This window comes from Oncorhynchus clarkii, chromosome 18, assembly GCF_045791955.1.
Source record: "Oncorhynchus clarkii lewisi isolate Uvic-CL-2024 chromosome 18, UVic_Ocla_1.0, whole genome shotgun sequence".
Classification (NCBI taxonomy): Eukaryota; Metazoa; Chordata; class Actinopteri; order Salmoniformes; family Salmonidae; genus Oncorhynchus; species Oncorhynchus clarkii.
Genome location: NC_092164.1, coordinates 69,946,799 through 69,972,805, shown reverse-complemented (window position 1 = coordinate 69,972,805; position 26,007 = coordinate 69,946,799). Strand labels below are relative to the sequence as shown.

The following is a 26,007-nucleotide window of genomic DNA, read 5'->3' as shown; positions in this document are numbered from 1 at the left end:
CCTCAGTCCAGTCCATCCCCTCAGTCCAGTCCATCCCCTCAGTCCAGTCCATCCCCTCAGCTCAGTCCATCCCCTCAGCCCAGTCCATCCCCTCAGCCCAGTCCATCCCCTCAGCCCAGTCCATCCCCTCAGCCCAGTCCATCCCCTCAGCCCAGTCCATCCCCTCAGCCCAGTCCATTCCCTCAGCCCAGTACATCCCCTCAGGCCAGTCCACCCCCTCAGCCCAGTCCCTCAACTCAGTCCATCCCCTAAGTCCATCCCCTTCAGCCCAGTCCATCCCCTCAGCCCAGTCCATTCCCTCAGTCCATCCCCTCAGCCCAGTCCATCCCCTCAGCCCAGTCCATCCCCTCAGCCCAGTCCCTCAACTCAGTCCATCCCCTAAGTCCATCCCCTCAGCCCAGTCCATCCCCTCAGCCCAGTCCATTCCCTCAGTCCATCCCCTCAGCTCAGTCCATCCCCTCAGCTCAGTCCATCCATTCAGCTCAGTCCATCCCCTCAGCTCAGTCCATCCCCTCAGCTCAGTCCCTCAACTCAGTCCATCCCCTCAGCTCAGTCCATCCCCTCAGCTCAGTCCATCCCCTGAGCTCAGTCCATCCCCTGAGCTCAGTCCATCCCCTGAGCTCAGTCCATCCCCTCAGTCCATACTCTCAGTCCATACTCTCAGTCCATCCCCTCAGTCCATACTCTCAGTCCATCCCCTCAGTCCATACTTTCAGTCCATACTCTCAGTCCATACTCTCAGTCCATCCCCTCAGCTCAGCCTATCCCCTCAGCCTATCCCCTCAGTCCATCCCCTCAGTCCATCCCCTCAGTCCATACTCTCAGTCCATACTCTCAGTCCATCCCCTCAGCTCAGTCCATCCCCTCAGCTAAGTCCAACACCTCAGTCCATCCCCTCAGTCCATCCCCTCATCTCAGTCCATCCCCTCAGCCCAGTCCATCCCCTCAGCCCAGTCCATCCCCTCAGCCCAGTCCATCCCCTCAGCCCAGTCCATCCCCTCAGCACAGTCCATCCCCTCAGCCCAGTCCATCCCCTCAGTCCATCTCCTCAGCTCAGTCCATCCCCTCAGCTCAGTCCATCCCCTCAGCCCAGTCCCTCAACTCAGTCCATCCCCTAAGCCCATCCCCTCAGCCCAGTCCATCCCCTAAGTCCATCCCCTCAGCCCAGTCCATCCCCTCAGCCCAGTCCACCCCCTCAGCCCAGTCCACCCCCTCAGCCCAGTCCACCCCCTCAGCCCAGTCCATTCCCTCAGCCCAGTCCATTCCCTCAGCCCAGTCCATCCCCTCAGTCCATCCCCTCAGCTCAGTCCATCCCCTCAGCTCAGTCCATCCCCTCAGCTCAGTCCATCCCCTCAGCTCAGTCCATCCCCTCAGTCCACCCCCTCAGCCCAGTCCACCCCCTCAGCCCAGTCCATTCCCTCAGCCCAATCCATTCCCTCAACTCAGTCCATCCCTCAGTCCATCCCCTCAGCTCAGTCCATCCCCTCAGCTCAGTCCATCCCCTCAGCTCAGTCCATCCCCTGAGCTCAGTCCATCCCCTGAGCTCAGTCCATCCCCTCAGTCCATCCCCTCAGTCCATCCCCTCAGTCCATCCCCTCAGTCCATCCCCTCAGTCCATCCCCTCAGTCCATCCCCTCAGTCCATCCCCTCAGTCCATACTCTCAGTCCATACTCTCAGTCCATCCCCTCAGCTCAGTCCATCCCCTCAGCTCATTCCATCCCCTCAGCTCATTCCATCCCCTGAGCTCAGTCCATCCCCTGAGCTCAGTCCATCCCCTGAGCTCAGTCCATCCCCTGAGCTCAGTCCATCCCCTGAGCTCAGTCCATCCCCTCAGTCCATACTCTCAGTCCATCCCCTCAGTCCATCCCATCAGTCCATCCCCTCAGCTCAGTCCATCCCCTCAGCCCATTTCTTCAGCCCATTTCTTCAGCTCAGTCCATCCCCTCAGTCCATCCCCTCAGTCTATCCCCTCAGTCTATCCCCTCAGTCTATCCCCTCAGTCTATCCCCTCAGTCCATCCTCTCAGCCCAGTCCATCCCGTCAGTCCATCCTCTCAGCCCAGTCCATCCCTTCAGCCCATCCCTTCAGCCCATTGTCATGTGGTAAAGCACAAAAACTATAATACCCCATCAATCACACATTCCACACAGATGCAGAACCATAGAGGTCCATAGTACATGTGTCGTCTCAGCCCAGTCCATCCCCTCAGCCCATCCCATACCCAGTAACCCATAGAGGTCCATAGTACATGTGTAGTCTAGTGTAGTGAGTCTGTGTACATCCCAAATGGCATCCTATTCCCTGTATATAGTACTACTGTTGACCAGAGCCCTATGGGCAGGAACATTGGCTGTGGTCACTTACTTAGTGTGGGAACTGCCACTAAAGATATCAGCAGGTAATCTCCTTCCTGGGGAGCACAGACAGAAATGCCACAAGGCCGACACAAACGCCTGAACCAGACGGACCACACTCCTCAGAGAAAGAGCTTTCCTCCTCCTCCCCCTTCCTCCTCTTCCCCCTTCCTCCCTCCTCCTCCCCATCCGTCCCTCCCTCCATAGCACCGCCACAAGGCCGAAACAAACGCCTGAACCAGACAGACCACACTCCTCAGAGAAAGAGAGCTTTCCTCCGCCTCCACCTTCCTCCTCCTCCCCATCCGTCCCTCCCTCATAGCACCGCCACAAGGCCGAAACAAATGCCTGAACCAGGCAGACCACACCCCTCAGAGAAAGAGCTTTCCTCCTCCTCCCCCTTTCCTCTTCCTCCCCATCCCTCCCTGCCGCCATCCATCCCTCCCTCCCTCCCTACATACTACCTCCACCAGCCTGAATCTTTAAAATCTTATCTATAAATGGAAAACAGAGGAGTCTGAGATACCAGGTTACATCTTCACTCCGTTGTGTTGCTATCTGGTCCCTGCGTCAGTGAAAGGCACCTACCTATTCAATAAGATGACCTTCTGGCAGAGTGCAGGGCGAAATCAGTGAGGTGCCTTTGTAGTAATTTACACCCCTTCGCCTCAGCAGCAGCTTATCAGGAGTAAAAATGGGCTTGTCAGGATGGCACGTTGTGTGTGTGTGTGTCTGAGAGGAAGGCAATGTGTATTAGAGCAATTACTATATCAGCTACAGACAGATGGAGACAGAAAAATAAACACAGAGGGAGCTAGGGGAGAGAGAGAGAGAGAGAGTCAAAGTCAGTAAGACAAAAATAATGGTGTTCCAAAAAAAGGTCCAGTTTCCAGGACCACAAATACAAATTCCATCTAGACACCGCTGCCCTAGAGCACACAATACACGATACATACCTCGGACTAAACATCAGCACCACAGGTAACTTCCACAAAGCTGTGAACGGTCTGAGAGACAAGGCAAGAAGGGCCTTCTACGCCATCAACAAGCAGTTTCAACTCGCTATTCACATTTGCTTAGAGACATTATTTTACTGTAATAGTTAGATGTTATTTTAATATAGAACATGCATTGGGGTACCACGTACCGCTAGCACAATGTTAGCCACAACATGCTTCGGGGTACCACGTACCGCTAGCACAATGTTAGCCACAACATGCATTGTGGTACCATGTACCGCTAGCAGAATGTTAGCCACAACATGCATTGTGGTACCATGTACCGCTAGCAGAATGTTAGCCACAACATGCATTGTGGTACCATGTACCGCTAGCAGAATGTTAGCCACAACATGCAGTGGGGTACCACGTACCGCTAGCACAATGTTAGCCACAACATACAGTGGGGTACCACGTACCGCTAGCAGAATGTTAGCAACAACATGCAGTGGGGTACCACGTACCGCTAGCAGAAGGTTAGCCACAACATGCATTGTGGTACCATGTACCGCTAGCAGAATGTTAGCCACAACATGCAGAGGGGTACCATGTACCGCTAGCAGAATGTTAGCCACAACATGTAGTGGGGCACCACGTACCGCTAGCACAATGTTAGCCATAACATGCATTGTGGTACCACGTGCTGTAACTCAGCCCTATATTAGACCCAGTAAACAGCAATATATTAGACCCAGTAAATTAGGCCATATTGCCCAGCCGCAAACCAGTCCTATATTAGACAAAGTAAATTAGGCCATATAGCCCAGCCATAACCCAGCCCTATATTAGACCCAGTAAATTAGGCCATATTGCCCAGCCGTAACCCAGCCTGATATTAGACCTAGTAACCGCCCTATATTATACCCAGTAACCAGCCCTATATTACACCCGGTAACCCAGCCCCACATTATTTCCAGTAACCAGCCCTATCTTAGACCCAGTAAATTAGGCCATATCGCCCAGCCATAACCCAGCCCTATAGACCCAGTAAATTAGGCCATATCGCCCAGCCATAACCCAGCCCTTTAGACCCAGTAAATTAGGCCATATCACCCAGCCGTAACCCAGCACTATAGACCCAGATAATTAGGCCATGTCGCCCAGCCATAACCCAGCCCAATAGACCTGCTGGGTGCCATAAAGACCTGCTGGGTGTCATAAAGACCTGCTGGGTATCATAAAGTCCTGCTGGGTGCCATAAAGGCCTGCTGGGTGCCATAAAGACCTGCTGGGTGCCATAAAGACCTGCTGGGTACCATAAAGACCTGCTGGGTGCCATAAAGACCTGCTGGGTGCCATAAAGAGCTGCTGGGTGCCATAAAGACCTGCTGGGTATCATAAATACCTGCTGGGTACCATAAAGACCTGCTGGGTACCTGCTGGGTACCATAAAGACCTGCTGGGTACCATAAATACCTGCTGGGTACCATAAAGACCTGCTGGGTACCTGCTGGGTACCATAAAGACCTGCTGGGTACCATAAAGACCTGCTGGGTGCCATAAAGACCTGCTGGGTGTCATAAAGACCTGCTGGGTGTCATAAAGAACTGCTGGGTGCCATAAAGAACTGCTGGGTGCCATAAAGACCTGCTGGGTGCCATAAAGACCTGCTGGGTGTCATAAAGACCTGCTGGGTGCCATAAAGACCTGCTGGGTACCTGCTGGGTATCATAAAGACCTGCTGGGTGCCATAAAGAACTGCTGGGTGCCATAAAGAACTGCTGGGTGCCATAAAGACCTGCTGGGTGCCATAAAGACCTGCTGGGTGCCATAAAGACCTGCTGGGTGCCATAAAGACCTGCTGGGTGCCATAAAGACCTGCTGGGTGCCATAAAGACCTGCTGGGTATCATAAAGAACTGATGGGTGCCATAAAGAACTGCTGGGTGCCATAAAGACCTGCTGGGTGCCATAAAGACCTGCTGGGTATCATAAAGAACTGCTGGGTACCATAAAGAACTGCTGGGTGCCATAAAGAACTGCTGGGTGCCATAAAGACCTGCTGGGTGTCATAAAGAACTGCTGGGTACCATAAAGACCTGCTGGGTGCCATAAAGACCTGCTGGGTACCTGCTGGGTATCATAAAGACCTGCTGGGTATCATAAAGACCTGCTGGGTATCATAAAGACCTGCTGGGTGTCATAAAGAACTGCTGGGTACCTGCTGGGTATCATAAAGACCTGCTGGGTGCCATAAAGACCTGCTGGGTGCCATAAAGACCTGCTGGGTGCCATAAAGGCCTGCTGGGTGCCATAAAGACCTGCTGGGTATCATAAAGACCTGCTGGGTACCATAAAGACCTGCTGGGTGCCATAAAGACCTGCTGGGTGCCATAAAGACCTGCTGGGTGCCATAAAGACCTGCTGGGTGTCATAAAGACCTGCTGGGTACCATAAAGACCTGCTGGGTGCCATAAAGACCTGCTGGGTATCATAAAGACCTGCTGGGTATCATAAAGACCTGCTGGGTACCTGCTGGGTATCATAAAGACCTGCTGGGTGCCATAAAGAACTGCTGGGTGCCATAAAGTCCTGCTGGGTGCCATAAAGACCTGCTGGGTGCCATAAAGACCTGCTGGGTGCCATAAAGACCTGCTGGGTGCCATAAAGACCTGCTGGGTGTCATAAAGACCTGCTGGGTATCATAAAGACCTGCTGGGTGCCATAAAGACCTGCTGGGTGCCATAAAGACCTGCTGGGTGCCATAAAGGCCTGCTGGGTACCATAAAGACCTGCTGGGTATCATAAAGACCTGCTGGGTACCTGCTGGGTATCATAAAGACCTGCTGGGTGCCATAAAGACCTGCTGGGTGCCATAAAGACCTGCTGGGTGCCATAAAGGCCTGCTGGGTGCCATAAAGACCTGCTGGGTGCCATAAAGACCTGCTGGGTGCCATAAAGGCCTGCTGGGTGCCATAAAGACCTGCTGGGTATCATAAAGACCTGCTGGGTATCATAAAGACCTGCTGGGTACCTGCTGGGTATCATAAAGACCTGCTGGGTGCCATAAAGAACTGCTGGGTGCCATAAAGTCCTGCTGGGTGCCATAAAGGCCTGCTGGGTACCATAAAGACCTGCTGGGTATCATAAAGACCTGCTGGGTACCTGCTGGGTATCATAAAGACCTGCTGGGTGCCATAAAGACCTGCTGGGTGCCATAAAGACCTGCTGGGTATCATAAAGACCTGCTGGGTGTCATAAAGACCTGCTGGGTGCCATAAAGACCTGCTGGGTATCATAAAGACCTGCTGGGTGCCATAAAGACCTGCTGGGTGCCATAAAGACCTGCTGGGTGTCATAAAGACCTGCTGGGTGCCATAAAGACCTGCTGGGTACCATAAAGACCTGCTGGGTGTCATAAAGACCTGCTGGGTGCCATAAAGACCTGCTGGGTGTCATAAAGACCTGCTGGGTGCCATAAAGATCTGCTGGGTGTCATAAAGACGTGCTGGGTGCCATAAAGACCTGCTGGGTGTCATAAAGACCTGCTGGGTATCATAAAGTCCTGCTGGGTGCCATAAAGGCCTGCTGGGTGTCATAAAGACCTGCTGGGTACCTGCTGGGTATCATAAAGACCTGCTGGGTGTCATAAAGACCTGCTGGGTGCCATAAAGACCTGCTGGGTGCCATAAAGAACTGCTGGGTGTCATAAAGGCCTGCTGGGTATCATAAAGAACTGCTGGGTGCCATAAAGAACTGCTGGGTGCCATAAAGACCTGCTGGGTGCCATAAAGACCTGCTGGGTATCATAAAGACCTGCTGGGTACCATAAAGAACTGCTGGGTGCCATAAAGAACTGCTGGGTGCCATAAAGACCTGCTGGGTGCCATAAAGACCTGCTGGGTGCCATAAAGACCTGCTGGGTATCATAAAGAACTGCTGGGTGCCATAAAGAACTGCTGGGTGCCATAAAGACCTGCTGGGTGCCATAAAGACCTGCTGGGTATCATAAAGACCTGCTGGGTACCATAAAGAACTGCTGGGTGCCATAAAGAACTGCTGGGTGCCATAAAGAGCTGCTGGGTGTCATAAAGAACTGCTGGGTACCATAAAGACCTGCTGGGTGCCATAAAGACCTGCTGGGTACCTGCTGGGTATCATAAAGACCTGCTGGGTACCTGCTGGGTATCATAAAGACCTGCTGGGTGCCATAAAGACCTGCTGGGTGCCATAAAGACCTGCTGGGTGCCATAAAGGCCTGCTGGGTGCCATAAAGACCTGCTGGGTATCATAAAGACCTGCTGGGTATCATAAAGACCTGCTGGGTACCTGCTGGGTATCATAAAGACCTGCTGGGTGCCATAAAGAACTGCTGGGTGCCATAAAGTCCTGCTGGGTGCCATAAAGACTTGCTGGGTGCCATAAAGACCTGCTGGGTGCCATAAAGACCTGCTGGGTGCCATAAAGACCTGCTGGGTGTCATAAAGACCTGCTGGGTATCATAAAGACCTGCTGGGTGTCATAAAGACCTGCTGGGTGCCATAAAGACCTGCTGGGTGCCATAAAGACCTGCTGGGTGCCATAAAGGCCTGCTGGGTACCATAAAGACCTGCTGGGTATCATAAAGACCTGCTGGGTACCTGCTGGGTATCATAAAGACCTGCTGGGTGCCATAAAGACCTGCTGGGTATCATAAAGACCTGCTGGGTGCCATAAAGACCTGCTGGGTACCTGCTGGGTATCATAAAGACCTGCTGGGTGTCATAAAGAACTGCTGGGTACCTGCTGGGTATCATAAAGACCTGCTGGGTACCTGCTGGGTATCATAAAGACCTGCTGGGTATCATAAAGACCTGCTGGGTACCTGCTGGGTATCATAAAGACCTGCTGGGTGCCATAAAGACCTGCTGGGTACCATAAAGAACTGCTGGGTGCCATAAAGACCTGCTGGGTATCATAAAGACCTGCTGGGTGCCATAAAGACCTGCTGGGTGCCATAAAGACCTGCTGGGTGCCATAAAGGCCTGCTGGGTGCCATAAAGACCTGCTGGGTATCATAAAGACCTGCTGGGTGCCATAAAGACCTGCTGGGTGCCATAAAGACCTGCTGGGTGCCATAAAGGCCTGCTGGGTGCCATAAAGACCTGCTGGGTATCATAAAGACCTGCTGGGTATCATAAAGACCTGCTGGGTACCTGCTGGGTGTCATAAAGACCTGCTGGGTATCATAAAGACCTGCTGGGTATCATAAAGACCTGCTGGGTGCCATAAAGAACTGCTGGGTGCCATAAAGTCCTGCTGGGTGCCATAAAGGCCTGCTGGGTACCATAAAGACCTGCTGGGTATCATAAAGACCTGCTGGGTACCTGCTGGGTATCATAAAGACCTGCTGGGTGCCATAAAGACCTGCTGGGTGCCATAAAGACCTGCTGGGTATCATAAAGACCTGCTGGGTGTCATAAAGACCTGCTGGGTGCCATAAAGACCTGCTGGGTATCATAAAGACCTGCTGGGTGCCATAAAGACCTGCTGGGTGCCATAAAGACCTGCTGGGTGTCATAAAGACCTGCTGGGTGCCATAAAGACCTGCTGGGTACCATAAAGACCTGCTGGGTGTCATAAAGACCTGCTGGGTGCCATAAAGACCTGCTGGGTGTCATAAAGACCTGCTGGGTACCATAAAGACCTGCTGGGTGTCATAAAGACCTGCTGGGTGCCATAAAGACCTGCTGGGTATCATAAAGACCTGCTGGGTGTCATAAAGACCTGCTGGGTGCCATAAAGACCTGCTGGGTATCATAAAGACCTGCTGGGTGCCATAAAGACCTGCTGGGTGCCATAAAGACCTGCTGGGTGTCATAAAGACCTGCTGGGTGCCATAAAGACCTGCTGGGTACCATAAAGACCTGCTGGGTGTCATAAAGACCTGCTGGGTGCCATAAAGACCTGCTGGGTGTCATAAAGACCTGCTGGGTGCCATAAAGATCTGCTGGGTGTCATAAAGACCTGCTGGGTGCCATAAAGACCTGCTGGGTGTCATAAAGACCTGCTGGGTATCATAAAGTCCTGCTGGGTGCCATAAAGGCCTGCTGGGTGTCATAAAGACCTGCTGGGTACCTGCTGGGTATCATAAAGACCTGCTGGGTGTCATAAAGACCTGCTGGGTGTCATAAAGACCTGCTGTGTGTCATAAAGACCTGCTGGGTGTCATAAAGAACTGCTGGGTGTCATAAAGACCTGCTGTGTGCCATAAAGACCTGCTGGTATCATAAAGACCTGCTGGGTGCCATAAAGACCTGCTGGGTGTCAAAGACCTGCTGGGTGTCATAAAGAACTGCTGGGTGCCATAAAGACCTGCTGGGTACCTGCTGGGTGTCATAAAGACCTGCTGGGTGCCATAAAGACCTGCTGGGTACCATAAATACCTGCTGGGTGCCATAAATACCTGCTGGGTACCTGCTGGGTGCCATAAATACCTGCTGGGTACCTGCTGGGTACCATAAATACCTGCTGGGGACCTGCTGGGTGCCATAAAGACCTGCTGGGTGCCATAAAGACCTGCTGGGTACAATAAATACCTGCTGGGTACCTGCTGGGTGTCATAAATACCTGCTGGGTACCTGCTGGGTGCCATAAATACCTGCTGGGTGCCATAAATACCTGCTGGGTGCCATAAATACCTGCTGGGTATCATAAATACCTGCTGGGTGCCATAAAGACCTGCTGGGTACCATAAATACCCGCTGGGTACCTGCTGGGTGCCATAAATACCTGCTGGGTACCTGCTGGGTACCATAAATACCTGCTGGGGACCTGCTGGGTGCCATAAAGACCTGCTGGGTGCCATAAAGACCTGCTGGGTACCATAAATACCTGCTGGGTACCTGCTGGGTGTCATAAATACCTGCTGGGTACCTGCTGGGTGCCATAAATACCTGCTGGGTGCCATAAATACCTGCTGGGTGCCATAAATACCTGCTGGGTACCATGAATACCTGCTGGGTACCTGCTGGGAGCCATAAATACCTGCTGGGTGCCATAAATACCTGCTGGGTACCTGCTGGGTGCCATAAATACCTGCTGGGTGCCTGCTGGGTGCCATAAATACCTGCTGGGTGCCATAAATACCTGCTGGGTGCCATAAATACCTGCTGGGTGCCATAAATACCTGCTGGGTACCTGCTGGGTACCATAAATACCTGCTGGGGACCTGCTGGGTGCCATAAAGACCTGCTGGGTGCCATAAAGACCTGCTGGGTACCATAAATACCTGCTGGGTACCTGCTGGGAGCCATAAATACCTGCTGGATACCTGCTGGGTACCATAAATACCTGCTGGGGACCTGCTGGGTGCCATAAAGACCTGCTGGGTGCCATAAATACCTGCTGGGTACCATAAATACCTGCTGGGTACCTGCTGGGTGTCATAAATACCTGCTGGGTACCTGCTGGGTGCCATAAATACCTGCTGGGTGCCATAAATACCTGCTGGGTGCCATAAATACCTGCTGGGTACCATGAATACCTGCTGGGTACCTGCTGGGAGCCATAAATACCTGCTGGGTGCCATAAATACCTGCTGGGTGCCATAAATACCTGCTGGGTACCTGCTGGGTGCCATAAATACCTGCTGGGTGCCTGCTGGGTGCCATAAATACCTGCTGGGTGCCATAAATACCTGCTGGGTACCTGCTGGGTGCCATAAATACCTGATGGGTGCCATAAATACCTGATGGGTGCCATAAATACCTGCTGGGTACCTGCTGGGTGCCATAAATACCTGCTGGGTGCCATAAATACCTGCTGGGTGCCATAAACACCTGCTGGGTGCCATAAATACCTGCTGGGTACCTGCTGGGTGCCATAAAGACCTGCTGGGTGTCATAAAGACCTGCTGGGTGTCATAAAGACCTGCTGGGTATCATAAAGTCCTGCTGGGTGCCATAAAGGCCTGCTGGGTACCATAAAGACCTGCTGGGTACCTAAAGACCTGCTGGGTGCCATAAAGACCTGCTGGGTGTCATAAAGACCTGCTGGGTGTCATAAAGACCTGCTGGGTATCATAAATACCTGCTGGGTATCATAAAGACCTGCTGGGTGTCATAAAGACCTGCTGGGTGTCATAAAGACCTGCTGGGTGTCATAAAGACCTGCTGGGTGTCATAAAGACCTGCTGGGTGCCATAAAGACCTGCTGGGTGCCATAAAGACCTGCTGGGTGTCATAAAGACCTGCTGGGTGTCATAAAGACCTGCTGGGTGTCATAAAGACCTGCTGGGTATCATAAAGTCCTGCTGGGTGTCATAAAGACCTGCTGGGTGCCATAAATACCTGCTGCGTGCCATAAAGACCTGCTGGGTGCCATAACGACCTGATGGGTGTCAAAGACCTGCTGGGTACCTGCTGGGAATCATAAAGACCTGCTGGGTGCCATAAAGACCTGCTGGGTACCATAAATACCTGCTGGGCGCCATAAATACCTGCTGGGTACCTGCTGGGTACCATAAATACCTGCTGGGGACCTGCTGGTTGCCATAAAGACCTGCTGGGTGCCATAAAGACCTGCTGGGTACCATAAATACCTGCTGGGTACCTGCTGGGTGTCATAAATACCTGCTGGGTACCTGCTGGGTGCCATAAATACCTGCTGGGTGCCATAAATACCTGCTGGGTGCCATAAATACCTGCTGGGTACCATAAATACCTGTTGGGTACCTGCTGGGTGCCATAAATACCTGCTGGGTGCCATAAATACCTGCTGGGTGCCATAAATACCTGCTGGGTGCCTTAAATACCTGCTGGGTACCTGCTGGGTGCCATAAATACCTGCTGGGTGCCATAAATACCTGCTGGGTGCCATAAATACCTGCTGGGTGCCATAAATACCTGCTGGGTACCTGCTGGGTGCCATAAATACCTGCTGGGTGCCATAAATACCTGCTGGGTACCTGCTGGGTGCCATAAATACCTGCTGGGTGCCTGCTGGGTACCTGCTGGGTGCCATAAATACCTGCTGGGTGCCATAAATACCTGCTGGATGCCATAAATACCTGCTGGGTACCTGCTGGGTGCCATAAATACCTGCTGGGTGCCATAAAGACCTGCTGGGTGCCATAAATACCTGCTGGGTGCCATAAAGACCTGCTGGGTGCCATACATACCTGCTGGGTACCTGCTGGGTGCCATAAATACCTGCTGGGTGCCTGCTGGGTGCCATAAATACCTGCTGGGTGCCATAAAGACCTGCTGGGTGCCATAAATACCTGCTCACAGCCATTGTTGTTGTTTTTCTTTTCTTGACCAGGACGAGGTTAGGAGCGTCGCCCAACATGGTAAAAACATTTTTAAAAATAGGGCCTCCCGGGTGGCGCAGTGGTCTAAGGCACTGCATCGCAGTGCTAGCTGTGCCACCAGAGACTCTGTCGCAGCTGGCCGCGACCGGGAGGTCCATGGGGCGACGCACAATTGGCCTAGCGACGTCCGGGTTAGGGAGGGTTTAGCCGGTCCTTGTCTCATCAGTGAACCTGGCTGGTTTAAATAATCACCCCAGCAGCCTAGATCCCGTCACCTCAGCATACTAGACCCCATCACCCCAACAGACTAGACCCCAGCAGGATAGAATCCATCACCCAAGCAGCCTAGACCTCATCACTCGGGAGACAAGACTCCATCACCCCAGCAGCCTAGACCCCATCACCCAAGCAGCCTAGACCCCATCACCCCAGCAGAGTAGACCCCATCACCCAAGCAGACAAGACCCCATCACCCAAGCAGACAAGACCCCATCACCCCAACGGGCTAGACCCCTTCACCCCAACGGGCTAGACCCCATCACCCCAGCAGACTAGACCCCATCACCCCAGCAGACTAGGCCCCATCACCCCAGCAGACTAGACCCTATCACCCCAGCACCATAGACCCAATCAGACTAGATCCCATCACCACAGCAGCCTAGACCCCATCACCCCAGCAGCCTAGACCCCATCACGCCAGCAGAAATGACCCCATCACCCCAGCAGACTAGACACCAGCAGGCTCGACTCCATCACCCAAGCAGACTAGACCCCATCAACCCAGCATACTAGACACCATCAACCCAGCAGACAAGACCCCATCACCCAAGCAGACAAGATCCCATCAACCCAACGGGATAGACCCCTTCACCCCAACGGGCTAGACCCCATCACCCCAGCAGACGAGACCCCATCACCCCAGCAGCCTAGACCCCATCACCCCAGCATACTAGACCCAATCACCCCAACAGACTAGACCCCATCAGAATAGAATCCATAACCCCAGCAGCCTAGACCCCATCACCCCAGCATACTAGAACTCATCACACAGGAGACAAGACTCCATCACCCCAGCAGACTAGACCCCATCACCCCAGCAGACTAGACCCCATCAACCCAGCACCCTAGACCCCATCAGACTAGACCCCATCACCCCAGCAGACTAGACCCCATCACCCAGCAGACTTAACCCCATCACCCCAGCAGATTAGACCCCATCACCCCAGCAGACTAGACCCCATCAGCCCAGCAGACTAGACCCCATCACCTCAGCAGACTAGGCCCCATAACCCCAGCAGACTAGACCCTATCACCCCAGCACCCTAGACCCCATCAGACTAGACCCCATCACCCCAGCAGACTAGACCCCATCACCCCAGCAGACTAGACCCCATCAGCCCAGCAGACTAGACCACATCACCCCAGCATACTAGAAACCATCACCCCAGCAGACTAGACCCTATCACCCCAGCACCATAGACCCAATCAGACTAGACACCATCACCCCAGCAGACTAGGCCCATCACCCCAGCAGACTAGACACCATCACCCCAGCAGACTAGACCCTATCACCCCAGCACCCTAGGCCCCCTCAGACTAGACCCCATCACCCCAGCAGATTAGACCCCATCACCCCAGCAGACTAGACCCCATTACCCCAGCAGACTAGACCACATCACCCCAGCAGTCTAGACACCATTACCCCAGCAGTCTAGACACCATTACCCCAGCAGTCTAGACACCATTACCCCAGCAGACTAGACCACATCACCCCAGCATACTAGACACCATCACCTCAGCAGTCTAGACACCATTAACCCAGCATACTAGACCCTATCATCCCAGCATACAAGACCCCATCACCCCAGCAGACTAGGCCCCATCACCCCAGCAGACTAGACCCTATCACCCCAGCACCCTAGACCCCATCAGCCCAGCAGACTAGACCACATCACCCCAGCATACTAGACCCCATCACCCCAACGGCTAGACCCCTTCACCCCAACGGGCTAGACCCCATCACCCCAGCAGATGAGACCCCATCGCCCCAGCAGACTAGGCCCCATAACCCCAGCAGCCTAGGCCCCATCACCCCAGCAGACTAGACCATATCACCCCAGCACCATAGACCCAATCAGACTAGACGCCATCACCCCAGCAGACTAGGCCCATCACCCCAGCAGACTAGACCCTATCACCCCAGCACCCTAGACCCCATCAGACTAGACCCCATCACCCCAGCAGACTAGACCCTATCACACCAGCACCCTAGACCCCATCAGACTAGACCCCATCACCCCAGCAGACTAGACCCCATCACCCCAGCAGACTAGACCCCATTACCCCAGCAGACTAGGCCCATCACCCCAGCAGACTAGACCCTATCACCCCAGCACCCTAGACCCCATCAGACTAGACCCCATCACCGCAGCAGACTAGACCCTATCACCCCAGCACCCTAGACCCCATCAGACTAGACCCCATTACCCCAGCAGACTAGACCCCATCACCCCAGCAGACTAGACCCCATTACCCCAGCAGACTAGACCCCATCAACCCAGCAGACTAGACCCCATTACCCCAGCAGACTCGACCACATCACCCCAGCAGACTAGACACCATTACCCCAGCAGACTAGACCCCATTACCCCAGCAGACAAGGCCCATCACCCCAGCAGTCTAGACACCATCACCCCAGCAGTCTAGACACCATCACCCCAGCAGACTAGACCCTATCACCCCAGCACCCTAGACCCCATCAGACTAGACCCCATCACCCCAACGGGCTAGACCCCTTCACCCCAACGGGCTAGACCCCATCACCCCAGCAGATGAGACCCCATCACCCCAGCAGCCTAGACCCCATCATCCCAGCATATCAGACCTCATCACTCGGGAGACAAGACCCCATCACCCCAGCAGACTAGACCCCATCACCCCAGCAGACTAGACCCCATCACCCAAGCAGACTAGACCCCATCACCCAAGCAGACTAAACCCCATCACCCCAGCAGCCTAAACCTCATCACCACAGTAGACTGGACCCCATCACCACAGCAGCCTAGACCCCATCACCAAAGCAGATCAGACCCCATCACCCCAGCAGACTAGACCACAGCAGACCTACCCCATCACCCCACTAGACTAGACCCCATCACCCCAGCAGACTAGACCCCATCACCACAGCAGGCTAGACAACATCACCGCAGCAGACTAGACCCCATCACCCCAGCAGACTAGAACCCATCAGACTAGACCCCATCACCCCAGCAGACTAGACTCCATCACCCCAGCAGACTAGACCCCATCACCCCAGCAGACTAGACCCCATCAACCCAGCACCCTAGACCCCACAAACTAGACCCCATCACCCCAGCAGACTAGACCCCATCACCCCAGCAGACTAGACCCCATCACCCCAGCAGATTAGACCCCATCACCCCAGCAGACTAGACCCCATCAGCCCAGCAGACTAGACCCCATCACCTCAGCAGACTAGGCCACATAACCCCAGCAGACTAGACCCTATCACCCCAACACCCTAGACCCCATCAGACTAGACCCCATCACCCAAGCAGACTAGACCCCATCACCCCAGCAGACTAGACCCCATCAGCCCAGCAGACTAGACCACATCACCCCAGCAGACTAGACCCCATCACCTCAGCAGACTAGGCCACATAACCCCAGCAGACTAGACCCTATCACCCCAGCACCATAGACCCAATCAGACTAGACACCATCACCCCAGCAGACTAGGCCCATCACCCCAGCAGACTAGACACCATCACCCCAGCAGACTAGAACCTATCACCCCAGCACCCTAGACCCCATCAGACTAGACCCCATCACCCCAGCAGATTAGACCCCATCACCCCAGCAGACTAGACCCCATTACCCCAGCAGACTAGACCACATCACCCCAGCAGTCTAGACACCATTACCCCAGCAGTCTAGACACCATTACCCCAGCAGTCTAGACACCATTACCCCAGCATACTAGAACCTATCATCCCAGCAGACTAGACCCCATCACCCCAGCAGACTAGACCCCATCACCCCAGCAGATTAGACCCCATCACCCCAGCAGACTAGACCACATCACCCCAGCATACTAGACACCATCACCCCAGCAGTCTAGACACCATTAACCCAGCATACTAGACCCTATCATCCCAGCATACAAGACCCCATCACCCCAGCAGACTAGGCCCCATCACCCCAGCAGACTAGACCCTATCACCCCAGCACCCTAGACCCCATCAGACTAGACCCCATCACCCCAACGGCTAGACCCCTTCACCCCAACGGGCTAGACCCCATCAACCCAGCAGATGAGACCCCATCACCCCAGCAGACTAGGCCCCATAACCCCAGCAGACTAGGCCCCATCACCCCAGCAGACTAGACCATATCACCCCAGCACCATAGACCCAATCAGACTAGACACCATTACCCCAGCATACTAGAACCTATCATCCCAGCAGACTAGACCCCATCACCCCAGCAGACTAGACCACATCACCCCAGCATACTAGACACCATCACCCCAGCAGTCTAGACACCATTAACCCAGCATACTAGACCCTATCATCCCAGCATACAAGACCCCATCACCCCAGCAGACTAGGCCCCATCACCCCAGCAGACTAGACCCTATCACCCCAGCACCCTAGACCCCATCAGACTAGACCCCATCACCCCAACGGCTAGACCCCTTCACCCCAACGGGCTAGACCCCATCAACCCAGCAGATGAGACCCCATCACCCCAGCAGACTAGGCCCCATAACCCCAGCAGACTAGGCCCCATCACCCCAGCAGACTAGACCATATCACCCCAGCACCATAGACCCAATCAGACTAGACGCCATCACCCCAGCAGACTAGGCCCATCACCCCAGCAGACTAGACCCTATCACCCCAGCACCCTAGACCCCATCAGACTAGACCCCATCACCCCAGCAGACTAGACCCTATCACCCCAGCACCCTAGACCCCATCAGACTAGACCCCATCACCCCAGCAGACTAGACCCCATCACCCCAGCAGACTAGACCCCATTACCCCAGCAGACTAGGCCCATCACCCCAGCAGACTAGACCCTATCACCCCAGCACCCTAGACCCCATCAGACTAGACCCCATCACCCCAGCAGACTAGACCCTATCACCCCAGCACCCTAGACCCCATCAGACTAGACCCCATTACCACAGCAGACTAGACCCCATCACCCCAGCAGACTAGACCCCATTACCCCAGCAGACTAGACCCCATCAACCCAGCAGACTAGACCCCATTACCCCAGCAGACTCGACCACATCACCCCAGCAGACTAGACACCATTACCCCAGCAGACTAGACCCCATTACCCCAGCAGACTAGGCCCATCACCCCAGCAGTCTAGACACCATCACCCCAGCAGACTAGACCCTATCACCCCAGCACCCTAGACCCCATCAGACTAGACCCCATCACCCCAACGGGCTAGACCCCTTCACCCCAACGGGCTAGACCCCATCACCCCAGCAGATGAGACCCCATCATCCCAGCATATCAGACCTCATCACTCGGGAGACAAGACCCCATCACCCCAGCAGACTAGACCCCATCACCCAAGCAGAATAGACCCCATCACCCAAGCAGACTAGACCCCATCACCCAAGCAGACTAAACCCCATCACCCCAGCAGCCTAAACCTCATCACCACAGTAGACTGGACCCCATCACCACAGCAGCTTAGACCCCATCACCAAAGCAGCCTAGACCCCATCACCACAGCAGACTAGAACCCATCACCCCAGCAGGCTAGACCCCAGCAGATCAGACCCCATCACCCCAGCAGACTAGACCCCAGCAGACCTACCCCATCACCCCACTAGACTAGACCCCATCACCCCAGCAGACTAGACCCCATCACCACAGCAGACTAGACCCCATCACCGCAGCAGACTAGACCCCATCACCCCAGCAGACTAGAACCCATCACCCCAGCAGACTAGACCCCATCAGACTAGACCCCATCAACCCAGCAGAATAGACACCGTCACCCAAGCAGACTAGACCCCATAACCCAAGCAGATTAGACCCCATCACCCCAGCAGACTAGACCCCATCACCCCAGCAGACTAGACCCCATCACCCCAGTAGCCTAGATCCCATCACGCCAGCAGCCTAAACCCCATCACCCCAGCAGCCTAGACCCCATCACCCCCACAGCCTTGACCCCATCACCTCCACAGGCTATACCCCATCACCCCAGCAGACTAGACCCTATCAACCCAGCAGACTAGACCCCATCACCCCAGCAGACTAGACCCCAGCAGACTAGACCCCATCACCCCAGCACACTAGACCCCATCACCCCAGCAGACTAGACCACATCACCCCAGCAGACTAGACCCCATCAGACTAGACCCCATCAACCCAGCAGACTAGACCCCATCACCCCAGCAGACTAGACCCCATCACCCCAGCAGACTAGACCCCATCACCCCAGCAGACTAGACCCCATCAGACTAGACCCCATCAACCCAGCAGACTAGACCCCATCACCCCAGCACACTAGACCCCATCACCCAAGCAGACTAGACCCCATCACCCAGGCAGACTAGACCCCATTACCCCAGCAGCCTAGACCCCATCACCGCTGCAGGCTAGACCCCATCACCCCAGCAGACTAGAACCCATCACCCCAGCAGGCTAGACCCCAGCAGACCTACCCCATCACCCCACTAGACTAGACCCCATCACCCCAGCAGACTAGACCACATCACCACAGCAGACTAGACCCCATCACCCCAGCAGACTAGACCCCATCACCACAGTAGCCTAGTAGCCTAGATTCACAGTAGCCTAGATTCATATAGGCACACCTGTTAATTTAAATGCATTCCAGGTGACTACCTCATGAAGCTGGTTGAGAGAATGCCAAGAGTGTGCAAAGATGTCATCAAGGCAAAGGGTGGCTACTTTGAAGAAACTTAAATATAAAATATATTTGGATTTGTTTGACACTTTTTTGGTTACTACATGATTCCATATGTGTTATTTCATAGTCTTGACGTCTTCACTATTATTCTACAATGTAGAAAATAGTAAAAAATAAAGAAAAACCCTTGATTGAGTAGGTGTATGCAAACTTTTGACTTGTACTGTATTTGAATGAATTAAAATTGTAGCTGAACAAAGTGAATTAAAGTAAAACAGGCTATCTCCATTAGACAAATATGAAGCGCTATTTAACTATTAATTATCTCAATTATATCTATACAGGCTACACTGATATATAGTCTAGGCAATTTGACTCTGGCTGAACGAATAGGACCACTGAACAGTAGATAACATTCCCATTCAAATCATTTTCATGTAAGTATAGACGCTAACATTAGACGACGAAAATGCAGCCTGGTGTCAAGGTACCAAATAATATGTGTATGATCCCATTACGCGCGGAAAGAACCGTGAGACATAGACAATTCTTTCATTTCAAGGTTTTGGATGATATTCTATGATTCTGTCTCTAGATCTAATAAACATGTCAAATGAAAACTAGAATATAATAACCTGTAGATTAAATCAATGTTAGATTATTATATTTCTGTTTCGTAATATATTCCCGTAGCCTATTTTACGCGCCGTTCGTTCCAATAATAACCTACCCGGTTGCGCGTGAATATAAACAGCAATTCCATAGGCTAGATCATAGATTATTTTCAAATAATATATTACTCATATTAAGAAAATATTTTTACTAAGTATTTTCATAAAGAGACATTGCCTACTTTAGCAAGCACCTTGTTGCATCCGATACAATTCACCACGGCTGTAACGGAGCAGGGATACAGCAAATCTCACCAGATGATCTAGTGACTTCTCTCCACAACCACATACACACAGTAATAAAAGACAAGCTAAGAAGAGAGTGAATGAATGGAAAAAATGGCACTTACACTGAAAAGAGGCAGAAACTCCCACCATGCGTTACGGTGTTGAGGGCAAAATAATAATTTCCAGCCAGTCTCTGACTCGTCCACTCGATATGTTAGAACGACGAATGTTTCTCCGTCCAGTCTATTAGAATACGGCTCCAAAGTCAGAACCGTCCGTCAGAACTTCAGAACACACCAGCAAAACCGATATGTTAGAATGACGAATGTTTCTCCGTCCAGTCTATTAGAATACGGCTCCAAAGTCAGAACCGTCCGTCAGAACTTCAGAACACACCAGCAAAACCGATATGTTAGAACGACGAATGTTTCTCCGTCCAGTCTATTAGAATACGGCTCCAAAGTCAGAACTTCAGACCAGCAAAACCGCAGGGTGGCAAAGATTCTTCATTCAGTGGACAGAATTCTGGATGGAACGAAACTGAACGGGTGTTCGAGTTGAGCGCAGCTAGAGAAAACACCGAGATGATGCGAAGCTCCAAAACATTAACTACCGCTTCTGTTCTGCTTTCTGTAATTGAAAGCCTTTTTGTCTTCTAAAAATGTTGATAATTTCGTTTATAGATAGTCTAGAATTAGAGATGAATGACCACACGTTCGGATTTGCCTTTTCATACGTCTCGCGCGCCTGCCGGTTGTGTATCGGTTGCCGTTCGAACGAGGAATAGAATAGTGGTGCTTCCTTCGCCTGCAGCTGGGTTCGGTCGGTCGGTCGGCGGAGTTCCAGGACCCAGGTGGAGGGAGGCCAGGAGGTGTGGGCGGGCACCCAGCGGTGGGAGGAGGCGTGGGTGACAGGCGGAGGCGTCTGTCCTAAAACAGGTTGTAGAGGTCAAGTAGAAGTGTATAACAACGATATACTAGTACGGGTTGTCCAGGTTATTTTATTACCCTGTCGTTCAGAAGGACTACTGAGCTCTGCCTCTATCTGAGGAATGGCTGTGATCCCGTCTTTCTCTGACTGTTCTCCGCAAGAGTGCGAGTCAAGTAGGTACGCGCACAGATAGTGGTCTGCCCAATGATGTGTAAACCCTGGATTGCTGTTTAGGTGTTGGCCAGTGAGACGCTTTGACTTGAATTCACCGGTCGGCCATATTGGTACTCCCCGGTAGGAGCAATCCACAGGAATGAATGGAATTCCACAGTATTTCAGTAAAATGTTTCAAGGAGAAAATTACATGCATTTAATTTATTTTGTTGTTATAGTCATTTATAAAAAAAAAATATGTTTAACTCATCAAATCATTTATAAAAGTATGCATTAAGCTGTCTGTAATAGAATAAATGTGGCAACGCAAATGTAGACGTTAAAAAAATGCATTTATTTATCTTCCAAACTATTTTTTTACAACGGTTGGGGAGAACCAAGATGGAAACGAGGTATCTTCAACACAGCGCTTCCTGTCAGTCCCAGTGGTTGGGGAGAAACAAGATGGAAACGAGGTGTCTTCAACACAGCGCCCCCTGTCAAATCAAATCAAGTTTATTTGTCACGTGCGCCAAATACAACAGGTGTAGGTAGACCTTACAATGAAATGCTTACTTACAGGCTCTAACCAATAGTGTGAAAAAAGTGTGTGTGTGTGTGTGTGTGTGTGTGTGTGTGTGTGTGTGTGTGTGTGTGTGTGTGTGTGTGTGTGTGTGTGTGTGTGTGTGTGTGTGTGTGTGTGTGTGTGGTAAGTAAGTAAAGGTAAGTAAAGAAATAAAACAACAGTAAAAAGACATTTGAAAAAAGAGTAGCGAGGCTATATACAGACACCTGTTAGTCAGGCTGATTGAGGTAGTATGTGCATGAATGTATAGTTAAAGTGACTATGTACAGTGCCTTGCGAAAGTATTCGGCCCCCTTGAACTTTGCGACCTTTTGCCACATTTCAGGCTTCAAACATAAAGATATAAAACTGTATTTTTTTTGTGAAGAATCAACATCAAGTGGGACACAATCATGAAGTGGAACGACATTTATTGGATATTTCAAACTTTTTTAACAAATCAAAAACTGAAAAATTGGGCGTGCAAAATTATTCAGCCCCTTTACTTTCAGTGCAGCAAACTCTCTCCAGAAGTTCAGTGAGGATCTCTGAATGATCCAATGTTGACCTAAATGACTAATGATGATAAATACAATCCACCTGTGTGTAATCAAGTCTCCGTATAAATGCACCTGCACTGTGATAGTCTCAGAGGTCCGTTAAAAGCGCAGAGAGCATCATGAAGAACAAGGAACACACCAGGCAGGTCCGAGATACTGTTGTGAAGAAGTTTAAAGCCGGATTTGGATACAAAAAGATTTCCCAAGCTTTAAACATCCCAAGGAGCACTGTGCAAGCGGTAATATTGAAATGGAAGGAGTATCAGACCACTGCAAATCTACCAAGACCTGGCCGTCCCTCTAAACTTTCAGCTCATACAAGGAGAAGACTGATCAGAGATGCAGCCAAGAGGCCCATGATCACTCTGGATGAACTGCAGAGATCTACAGCTGAGGTGGGAGACTCTGTCCATAGGACAACAATCAGTCGTATATTGCACAAATCTGGCCTTTACGGAGGGGTGGCAAGAAGAAAGCCATTTCTTAAAGATATCCATAAAAAGTGTCGTTTAAAGTTTGCCACAAGCCACCTGGGAGACACACCAAACATGTGGAAGAAGGTGCTCTGGTCAGATGAAACCAAAATTGAACTTTTTGGCAACAATGCAAAACGTTATGTTTGGCGTAAAAGCAACACAGCTCATCACCCTGAACACAACATCCCCACTGTCAAACATGGTGGTGGCAGCATCATGGTTTGGGCCTGCTTTTCTTCAGCAGTGACAGGGAAGATGGTTAAAATTGATGGGAAGATGGATGGAGCCAAATACAGGACCATTCTGGAAGAAAACCTGATGGAGTCTGCAAAAGACCTGAGACTGGGACGCAGATTTGTCTTCCAACAAGACAATGATCCAAAACATAAAGCAAAATCTACAATGGAATGGTTCAAAAATAAACATATCCAGGTGTTAGAATGGCCAAGTCAAAGTCCAGACCTGAATCCAATCGAGAATCTGTGGAAAGAACTGAAAACTGCTGTTCACAAATGCTCTCCATCCAACCTCACTGAGCTCGAGCTGTTTTGCAAGGAGGAATGGGAAAAAATGTCAGTCTCTCGATGTGCAAAACTGATAGAGACATACCCCAAGCGACTTACAGCTGTAATCGCAGCAAAAGGTGGCGCTACAAAGTATTAACTTAAGGGGGCTGAATAATTTTGCATGCCCAATTTTTCAGTTTTTGATTTGTTAAAAAAGTTTGAAATATCCAATAAATGTCGTTCCACTTCATGATTGTGTACCACTTGTTGTTGATTCTTCACAAAAAATACAGTTTTATATCTTTATGTTTGAAGCCTGAAATGTGGCAAAAGGTCGCAAAGTTCAAGGGGGCCGAATACTTTCGCAAGGCACTGTATATATGATAAACAGAGAGAAGCAGCAGCGTAAAAGAGGGGTTGGGGGGGGCACACAATGCAAATAGTCTTGGTAGCCATTTAATTACCTGTTCAGGAGTCTTATGGCTTGGGGGTAAAAACTGTTGAGAAGCCTTTTGGTCATAGACTTGGCACTCCGGTACCGCTTGCCATGCGGTAGTAGAGAGAACAGTCTATGACTGGGATGGCTGGGGTCTTTGACAATTATTAGGGCCTTCCTCTGATACCACCTGGTGTAGAGGTCCTGGATGGCAGGCAGCTTTGCTCCAGTGATCTACTGGGCCGTATGCACTACCTTCTGAAGTGCCTTGCAGTCGGAGGCCGAGCAAATGCCGTACCAGGCAGTGATGTAAGTGGGTCAGGATGCTCTCGATGGTGCAGCTGTAGAGCCTTTTGAGGATCTGAGGACCCATGCCAAATCTTTTTAGTTTACTGAGGCGGAATAGGCTTTGTCGTGCCCTCTTCACGACTGTCTTGGAGTGTTTGGACCAATCCAGTTTGTTGTTGATGTGGACACCAAGGAATTTGAAGCTCTCAACCTGCTCCACTACAGCCCCGTCGATGAGAATGGGGACGTGCTCGGTGTTCCTTTTCCTGTAGTCCACAATCATCTCCTTAGTCTTGGTTACGTTGAGGGAGAGGTTGTTATTCTGGCACCACCCAGCCAGGTCTCTGACCTCCTCCCTATAAGCTGTCTCGTTGTTGTCGGTGATCAGGCCTACCACTGTTGTCATCTATAAACTTAATGATGGTGTTGGAGTCATGCTTGGCCATGCAGTCGTGGGTGAAAAGGGAGTACGGGAGGGGACTGAGCACGCACCCCTGGGGAGCTCCAGTGTTGAGGATCAGCGTGGCAGATGTGTTGCTACCTACCCTCACCACCTGGGGGTGGCCTGTCAGGAAATCCAGGATAAAGTTTCCCGAGGGAGGTGTTTAGTCCCATGTTCCTTAGCTTGGTGATGTATTTTGAGGGTACTATGGTGTTGAACGCTGAGCTGTAGTCAATGAACAGTATTCTCACATAGGTGTTCCTTTTGTCCAGGTGAGAAAGGGCAGTGTGGAGTGCTATAGAGATTGCATCATCTGTGGATCTGTTTGGGCGGTATGCAAATTGGAGTGGTTCTAGGGTTTCTGGGATAATGGTGTTGATGTGAGTTGTTACCAGCCTTTCAAAGCATTTCATGGCTACGGACGTGAGTGCTACGGGCCGGTAGTCATTTAGGCATGTTGCCTTTGTGTTCTTGGGCACAGGGACTATGGTGGTCTGCTTGAAGCATGTTGGTATTACAGACTCAATCAGGGACATGTTGAAAATGTCAGTGAAGACACCTGCCAGTTGGTCTCCATATGCCCGGAGCACACGTCTTGGTAATCCGTCTGGCCCCGCAGCCTTGTGTATGTTGACCAGTTTTAAGGTCTTACTCACGTCGGCTATGGAGAGTGTCACGAACCGGCTCAAAGCCCGTAACAAAGGGAGACAACGTGGAGATAAGGCGTAACAAAATATATATTTATTAACTAAAGCAACTAAGGAAAATATACAATGGTGTGTGTAATCAGTAATCAGTAGTGTAAGTGAGTGTTTTGCATGCATGAATGTGATAATGCAGGGTGTTGAAAGGTGCCAAAGCAAACAAACAAAAGGCCACCAAGAACCACAACACAATCTACAAAGGTGTCTGAATGGAGAGAGTCTCTCCCATGAATGTGGAAGAGGTCTATTTATCCTGGGACACACCGGGCCCAGGTGTTTCCCATGAAGCTGACGACCCTCTCAACTCCGCCCACCGGCATCCTAATAAGGAAACAAGAACAAAGACAGAATACGGCAGACAGAATGGGAGGGTTGTCACAAGAGCGTGATCACACAGTCGTCCGGAACAGCTGATGCTCTCATGCATGTCTCAGTGTTGCTAGCCTCGAAGCAAGCATAGAAGTGATTTAGCTCGTCTGGTAGGCTCGTGTCACTGGGCAGCTCGCGGCTGTGCTTCCCTTTGTACATCGACAG

General features: G+C 51.6%; 1 protein-coding gene across 1 annotated transcript in view; it reads right to left on the bottom strand.

Moving 5' to 3' along the window:
• LOC139372797 (protein CBFA2T1-like) overlaps positions 1–20,609 on the bottom strand; it is a 219,027-nt gene extending 198,418 nt beyond the window's left edge. The window contains exon 1 of the mRNA XM_071112601.1: positions 20,536–20,609. Coding sequence (XP_070968702.1) covers positions 20,536–20,563 — 28 coding nt within the window. The 5' untranslated portion in view covers positions 20,564–20,609. The remainder of the gene's footprint in view (positions 1–20,535) is intronic.
• Between the last annotated feature and the right edge of the window lie 5,398 nt (positions 20,610–26,007).